This window comes from Sylvia atricapilla, chromosome 4 (genome assembly GCF_009819655.1).
Source record: "Sylvia atricapilla isolate bSylAtr1 chromosome 4, bSylAtr1.pri, whole genome shotgun sequence".
Taxonomy (NCBI): domain Eukaryota; kingdom Metazoa; phylum Chordata; class Aves; order Passeriformes; family Sylviidae; genus Sylvia; species Sylvia atricapilla.
Genome location: NC_089143.1, coordinates 27442814 through 27450790, shown reverse-complemented (window position 1 = coordinate 27450790; position 7977 = coordinate 27442814). Strand labels below are relative to the sequence as shown.

General features: G+C 41.6%; 1 protein-coding gene across 1 annotated transcript; it reads left to right on the top strand.

The window, feature by feature from the left end:
- Positions 1 to 499: 499 nt before the first annotated feature.
- On the top strand, positions 500 to 7672 carry LOC136360254 (histone RNA hairpin-binding protein-like). The gene is made up of 8 exons (XM_066317352.1): positions 500 to 693; positions 954 to 1088; positions 3127 to 3231; positions 3759 to 3818; positions 4066 to 4197; positions 4773 to 4922; positions 6143 to 6227; positions 6941 to 7672. The coding sequence occupies exons 1-8, from the start codon at positions 650 to 652 to the stop codon at positions 7055 to 7057; spliced, it is 828 nt and encodes a 275-aa protein (XP_066173449.1). The 5' UTR covers positions 500 to 649; the 3' UTR covers positions 7058 to 7672.
- The last annotated feature ends 305 nt before the right edge of the window (positions 7673 to 7977 follow it).

The following is a 7977-nucleotide window of genomic DNA, read 5'->3' as shown; positions in this document are numbered from 1 at the left end:
GAGCCAAGGCAGAGCCACCTCGTTTCATTACCCAACCTTCTTCACTATTGATACGAAATTTAATGCCGTGTCATTGGGAAATGTATATGGTAACCGTCTGGCGTCGGGTTTGAACTGGCCCTTAAAATACCCTGTGCGTTTCATCGACTGTACAGCCATGCGGGCACCGTCATCCTTCATTTTTAAATCGCTGGGATGTGTATTTTTTCTTTTTGTTTGGGCCAGGGTTTTTTCCTGTTTCAAGTAAGTCCCGCCGCCGCAGCGCGCCAAAACCGCGCGCCGCCGCGCTCGATTCTCCCGCCAACACGCCCCGGGGGCGGGGCCGCGCGGAGCGGGCTGAACCATTATCCTGGCGGGGGGGTGGGGGATGTGTGCGAGCGTGTACGGGCGCGGGGCGGCCTCTGCGCTCTCCCGCTCGCCCCCCCTCCGCACCTGTCCCCGTGGAGGCGCCCCGCGGGGAGGCGGAGCCGGCGGGAGATGCGAAGGGGCTGAGCGGGAAGGCGGCAGCACTCTTTCGGCTCTGCCGCACCGCCCGCCTCAGCTGCTCTCGCCTGCCAGTCCCTCACCGCCCGGCTCTGCTTCACCGCCCGCCTCAGCTCCCCGTGCCCGGCTCTGCCTCCAGCCCTCCATCCCGAGGATACGCCGCGCCATGTCCTTCCGCCAGAGGAGCCCGCACGGCAGCACGAAGAGCAGGTAAGGCCGCCGGGCTGAGGCGGGGGATGGCGGCGCCGGGCCTCGTTCCCCCGGTGCTCCCGGCCCTCGCTCCCCGCCGTCCCGCGGGCGGAGTTCTCTGAGGGGATGGGGGGGCGCAGGGCTCCCTCAGAGGGCCCGCAGCGAGTGGCGTCGCCTCTCTGCGTTGGTGGCGGTGAAATCGGTCAGTAAGCGCGGTCTCTGAGGGAGGTTAAAGTGCTAAAGCCCACCCGGTGCTCCCGTGTCGCTGTGTTTGTCCCCAGCCCCCCGCAGCACCCCCCGCGCTGGGCCCAGGCGCGGAAACGCGGCGCCGATGGGAGGCGGCGGAGGCAGAACGAGCCCGGATCCTCCGTGCTTGAGGAAAACAAGGGCAGGCCTGAGGACGGCCGGCTGGACAGGTGAGCAGTGGTGATAATGGCAGCGACTTCATGCTCTTTTGCTCACAGGAGCTAGTAAACTGACCCCTCTACTCAGTTTTCCAAGCCCTGCCTGTTTATCAATCAGCCAAAAATAGCTGGTCTCAAAGGAGGAAAAAGGATCGAGTGCAGTGCTCTTATCTTGGAGTCAGGTCTTAAAAGTCAATATTTTTCATTCTTACCTCTTGGGAAATAAGAGGGAAATACGTTCTTGATAATTTATGTCCTATTTCATGCTGGTTTATTGCCATTTATTAAGAACTACTGTTGTACAGGCCCATTATGTTTGTAAATACCGGCTGTACAAACAGTTGTGGTAAAGTTAAAAGAAATTACAAAAATTCAAATACCACGTTTATAGTCTGAGCTATTTATGCCACAGTCTCTTTAGTCACTTTGATCTTCGGTGGGAGTTGTGGCCACAGCCCAGCTGATTGAATCAAGGTTTCTAATCTAAAAAGGGGTAGGTGGTGCCCACCCATTTTCCTTTTCCTGACAATTAGCAGGGAACACGTGGGTCAGTGGCTCAAGTTACACTATCCAGAGTAGCTTACACTTATTCCAGGAGGCATGGTTGAACAGCAGTACAAGGATGAAACTTTACAGATAATTTCAACATAAATAAGCAGCACTTCTGTGTGTCTTCCAGTATTGAATTGTGCAAGAATGCTTCCTGGTTTCTGTTTGGATTGAGCTCTGACTGAAATTGTTCTTTTCCTCGGCCAAAACTACTTTTTGTTTATGCCAATCCAACCATGTGAAATTAAAGTTCTCAGAACTAAAAAAGATCAGGATGGAGGTTGGGTCGCCTCCATAATCAAAGCACAGGTGCAGAATCAAACAAGTATAAAAGGGTACATCACAGTGAGGAAAAGGCTCAGGAGTTGAGACCAACAGGGATTCTGCCGTTTGCTGTCTACCACAGGAGAACAATAATTGAACGTGGCCTATATTCTCTGCAAATCTAGAAATTGGTATAAGCAAAAGTTAAAAATCCTTGGAGCAGATCTTGGTACAGGGGCCTGTACCTTTTTTTATGGATTTCTAATTTTGCTGAGTTTCTAACTGGTTTTCATCTAAAAATAACTTTTAGTTTGAGTTTAACAAAACATTCCAAGTTGTGCAAACCAGTTCGGGAGCAGGGAGGGAGTTGGAGCTGGTTTTAATGCAGGTGGATCTAATTCCCTGACTCCAAGGGCCATGTTTGCATAGAATCTTGGAAAGGCTCCAGACCATTTCCAGATCTACTGAAAAAGCTCTGCTCTGAAGGGTAGTTTTGAGTTTTACTTAGGGAAAATTGGTCATCAGGAAGGCAGGAGAAACATCAAAAATCCGAATGCAGGCAGCAATAGATGTCTGGGAAGGGATATGACCTTATTCCCCTTCAAGAGTCTGAACCTGCTTGTTATGCTAATGGACTGCAGTAAAGTTGTTAAACCAGTTTGCAAAGTCATAGCAAATCTCAGTTTCCTAGCTGAAATAGGACATTTTTGTGCCTCTGCCTTCTCTAGGCAGAGGCATATATTTACGTGGAGCAACTCCTGGTGCTATCATGTAATTTTAATTAATTAACTTTGCAACTTAATCCTGTGTTCTGGCTTTTACCTCTTATACAGCTAATGAGTCTGCAGTCAACAAAGAGTAAATAATTGCTAAGTTATTTAGTGGAGTGAAAACAAGTGAGTAAATTAATAAAGTTGGTATTTCATGTACCGTTTCCTGAAGAACATGAGCTGGAAGTTACTGAAAGCATGGGCTGGGTTATCAAGGTATAGTGGTATGTTTCTATAGATACCCACATAAATTTTAAGAAAACCCAACACAAACCACACAGCCTCAAGGTGAATCTCACAACTGATGCTGAATTTTACAGTGATAAAATTTTAATAAAATAAAAGGTTTTCACGGCCATTTTGAGTACTGTAAATAATTATGTTTAAGGAATCAAGGTGTGAGTGGGGGAGATAAATACAATAATCCAGACTTTTAACACAGAGTCTTAATTTGCTTTTCATTCTAGTTTTACAACACCAGAAGGTCCTGGACCCATTTCCCGGTGTTTAGACTGGGGAACTGCAGTGGAGGAAGATGAAATGAGGACCAATGTTAACAAAGAAATTGCAAGGTACTCCTGGGTGTTCAAGATGAAGTAGTAAAAGGAAGGGAATTGGAAGTTCTCTTGTAGAATCTCTTTCAACTTGTATTTTTAACTTCACCACTGTAGTAAAATCAGGCCAACCTTAGCCTCTTGCTTGCTGCTTTTAGATCAACTTTGGGTTAAGTCCTGCAGGAATGTCATGGGATACTCTCTGGAGATTGGATGTGTGTCCCTAAATACCTTCCTTTAGGAAGAAGCTTTTCTTGAATCTCTTAGATTGAATACTTAAAATACCCTCTCACTAATGACTGTTTTTTCATATCATTGCTATAAGAAGTTGCTTTAGGGAAAATAGTCAGGAAAAGAAAGTGCTTGTGTTTTTGTTGTTTTTTAAGGGAAAACTGAAACATCCATTTCATAGCAAAAAGACTTTTGCGGTGTCTGGGATGCTGCTGCTTTTCTGAGAAGTTAATTCAGCTGTGAGCTGTGACAGTGCAGACTTCATGTTCCTCTTTATGTATATAATTTCTTAAAACTGATTTGCATTCTTACAGACACAGAAGAAAACTCCTGATAAATGAATTTTCAAGAGAAAGGAAGTCCTCCTCAGGAAGGTAGGTTAAATTTCTAGCTTAGCTGAGGAAAATCTTAAAAATAGAATTTTCATTGTACAGTGTTGGTTTCTTAAAACACACAGTTTAAAATAGTTCATCTCAAGTTTGTTCCAACACCATGGTTTAGTAACACCCTGAGCATTTGTGTGAAAAGTTTTAACATGTTTATTTATAGCCTTTTACAAGCGGGTTTGAGTGTCAGTGGTTTTCTAGTAGTCCCAAACCTACAATGTTTTTTTTTCTTCAGTTCTGATTCAAAGGAGTCCACGGTGACAGTAGAACTTGAGACAGATGAGGTGGTTTTGCTGAGAAGACAAAAACAGATAAATTATGGAAAAAACACGATTGCATATGATAGATACATTAAAGAAGTTCCCAGGTAAGCTGCTTGACTTTCTAGAAAACTAAATGTCCACCTACAAGTCATACCAGTGCTTTATAAGCACGTTAATTTACAAAAAGGTATCTACAAATTAGACTTTTAAGATATTTTTGGACTGTTAAATCACACAATCAACTGAGGTGTGGTTTGAGATTTTATTTTAATGAGTCAGTGTATAAGAAATACCTCATGCTGCTGAAATGGAAATGAAAGTTCTTTTGGATGTGCTTGTCAATGAGAGGAAATGAAACTGCTTTTTGCTGTCAATTTTCTTGTGAGTTAACTACAAGACAAATATGGGCTGCAGTTGCTATTGAGTTTGGAATGAGGTTTTCAGACCTAGGAATTATAATCCTTTTTATTGTTTATTATTATTATTATTACTATTATTTCATTTGACTTGAAATCAGAAAAACTAAGAAGTTTGTACATTGCTGGCAAACCTTTGCTTGAGTGCCAGAATTGCACATTGGTCTTTTCTCATAAATGATACAATCAGTTAACATTTAAATCTATGTTGTGTATGTGTGAATAAAGCACTGATCATTTTTTCATGTCTAATGTCTGAACAGATGCCATCGCATTCCAGGAGTTCATCCCAGAACTCCAAACAAATTTAAGAAGTACAGCCGGAGGTCGTGGGACCAGCAAATTAAACTGTGGAAAGTTGCACTGCATTCCTGGGATCCTCCAACTGAAGGAGGATGTGATCTGCAGGAAATGTATGTACAGAGTATTTAAGATACTTTTATAGAAATTATGATGGGAAGTCTCATGTTTGAGAAATAAACATCACCCCCAGCATAGTTCTTTTTGAGACAAGCCAGTGAGTGCTGACTGTTTTCACTAATTATTAATCCACACTTAGTGCTGTTCAGTTCCTTCGCAATTAAAATAATCCAGTGGCTTCCTGGTCCTTGCCCAGTGTCCTTGGAAAGGCATGCATACATATCCCTCACTTTTTTTAAAGGTGAAAACAAAGCCAGTTTTGCACTGCTCTATAAAACAATCACCACACCATCTACATGAGCCAGTTTCAAATTATCTGGTAGGAGCAGTGCTGGGGAGTGCTCACTAATGGCAGGTCTCCTGAGTATTGAGCTTAGACCAACCCAGTGTACACGAGCCTGCCTCACCCTTATCGCTTGCTAGTTCAAGAACGGTGGTATAATATGTTTCTTGACCAGAGGGAGAATTTTGAACTCATCCCAAGGTACCACCAAGCTCAAAGCATGGCTTCAAGTGTTCACAGTCCAAGCTCTGGAAGATGTAGAGTGATGCCCTAGTTATTTTCCTCTGCAGAAAGCAATACAGCTGATCAGCAACATGTGACATAAAACTGGTAGTAGAGAATGAAGGTGCCAAAGGTGGAACTTAATTCCTCAGCAAGCGGTTTTGTGGTAATTAAGTTGTGTTTTTCCTTAATGGAATGCTAACTTTAAAACTAGTGCAGAACAATAAGATCTAAAAGCAAAGCTTCCTTTTAGCTTCCCTTTACTTGCCATCAGTGTGAGATGTCCTGTTCAGCCAGAACCCTGCCGTGTGCATTGGTGTTGACCTTCAGTTGCTGGGGTCTGGGTCTGTGTATAATGGATATTAAATCTTTGCAAAACAGATGGGTGAAAACCTTGTCTGGGAAAAAAAAAATCCTTCCTCTCCTGTAACATTTGCATTGAGGCATTGCTTGGGCACTGGATTTTTGTTTTTTGGCATGTTGCAGTATTCAGTCTCAAGACTTTTAATTCAGTCCTTTTTGGCAGTACTGAGCTATCCTGCGGTTCTGTTTGCTCTCCCCAGTTTACCACCACTGTCCCTGTGATCTCTGTATGTCTCTTTGCTCTCTCCTCTGACCATTTTTTTTTCAGAACTGCACAAGAAAGTGCATCTTAACACTGAAAAATCAAATTTGTTTTATGCTATCTTCTTCTAAATGATTTTACAGTTGTCCTGTTGACCTTGGTGAGATGGAGACAGAATCTGTTGGAAGCAATTCTACTGAATCTCAAACGAGCTGTCAAGATAATGATGTAAGCATATCTGTCATTTGCATAACTATTTGATGATAATTGGTTAATTGCTTAGAATTATATCCAGAATGGCCTGAATACCTCACAGATCCTATCATCTACTTTGTTTAGGGACTGTTTATAAAGCTGATCAATCTTGAAATTCAGGTATTTTCCGGCTATAGCAGTTATCTGTCTGTTGTCTTGGGTTTAGAGAATTAGATCTTAAATGATCATCTCAAATTAAAAATGTCCCATTTTTTCACAGCCTACAAAAGAAAATTTATCTGTTGAAAGCAGATCAGTTATGAACTGTAACGTATGGTTGAAATACTACTTTAGACTGCAATATCTAATGTTAAAATAGGTGGGATTTCCTTGTCACACAGAAGTAGGCTCCTTTTGTGTCCAGAAAGCACTTGGTGCAGCTGAGCAGTAAAGATTTAGGAATGCTTTTCTTATTTGATTTGTTTTTCTAATTTGAAATCTGTATAATGTTTTAATGTTTGCATACATAAGTCTTTAGAACACTTGCAACGTATCTTCAAATGTGGTTGGATGGGCAGAAGCCTACATCTCCTTAATCTTAAGACTAGCATTGAGTTTTTATGGCTTTTTAAGCATTTGTTACCCTTTGTTATAGGGCTGTCTAAATGAATTACAGAAGTTAATTGAATTACCTGTACTATTAACCTCTACTTAACTAGTAATTATTAATTACCTCTCCCTTCCAGGATACCTGTTCTGGCACTCCCACCAAAGTTAGACATGTTGACTATCAAGCAGAAGGAGAATTTGACTTGGAAGTGTGTTTGAGTGAGCCACTGAAAGAATTTGATACTGTGAGTTAAATAGTCTCATGCAAGCTGTTCTAGAGAAAGTTTCTTTTTTAAATTTGGGAGGAGTTTCTTTTAAATTTGGGGGGTTAGCTTGATCCATAACCTGTTGATAGTAAGAAAGCTGAAGCAAAGTTGAAGACTGTTCTCCAAACTGTGATTGGTCTAGATATTCTCCAGACCAGACTTATGTAAAATTGCAATTAAGTCGTTTGACTTGTTGTTAACTTTTAATTTATGTATATCAGATTTCTTTTTATAAACCTTTTCAATAGAAAAACTAGTTTACCTTAAAAAAAAAAAAGGGATTTTGCAAAAATGTTTCAGAAACATTGGAAGTCAATCAAAAAATTGGAAGTCAACATGGTAAAGTCTATGCAATAATGTTGGTGGTTTTGTAGAAGCAGTAGCCTTAATTTGAAATTTGTAAATAGTCATCAGTCATTCATTGATGCAGTTAAGAAAACAATGTCTAGGGAAAGTGCTTGATTCTTTCAGTTTTCTGATTTTAAATGTAAAACTGTTGTAAATGTTAACAACTGTACAGATTTTCTGCTGAGAGCAGTTCATGTTTCTATTGCCTTTGCATCGGATGTTGCTGGAAAATAAACAGAACTGCATTTACATTTACATATGACTCTTCATTTCTTGCTAGCAGTGCTATGTGGATATTGAAATGCGGGGACATACTGAAAGCCAAGTGTCTGATATTGGTACTAAGCCAGGATATATCTTTGTTAGCACTGTCCTCTGACTCAGAAGAGGCTTTAAAATCTATTTACTTGGCCACTGGATTGGATTTGAGACAAGTTAGTTTATTAGATGTCCATTAACTGGTTGCCAAGTTCTGTTCTCTAGGGAAAATTGCTAGAAGAGCTGTTGAGCCCTTCACTCTTCTTTACTAACAGGACATCTTTTACAGTCACCTCCCCTGG

Coding starts and splice junctions, on each gene's coding strand:
- LOC136360254 (XM_066317352.1), top strand. CDS start 650: ATGTCCTTCCGCCAGAGGAGCCCGCACGGCAGCACGAAGAGCAG. Junction 1,089..3,126: donor GAGGACGGCCGGCTGGACAG/GTGAGCAGTGGT, acceptor TTTTCATTCTAG/TTTTACAACACCAGAAGGTC. Junction 6,228..6,940: donor CGAGCTGTCAAGATAATGAT/GTAAGCATATCT, acceptor TCTCCCTTCCAG/GATACCTGTTCTGGCACTCC.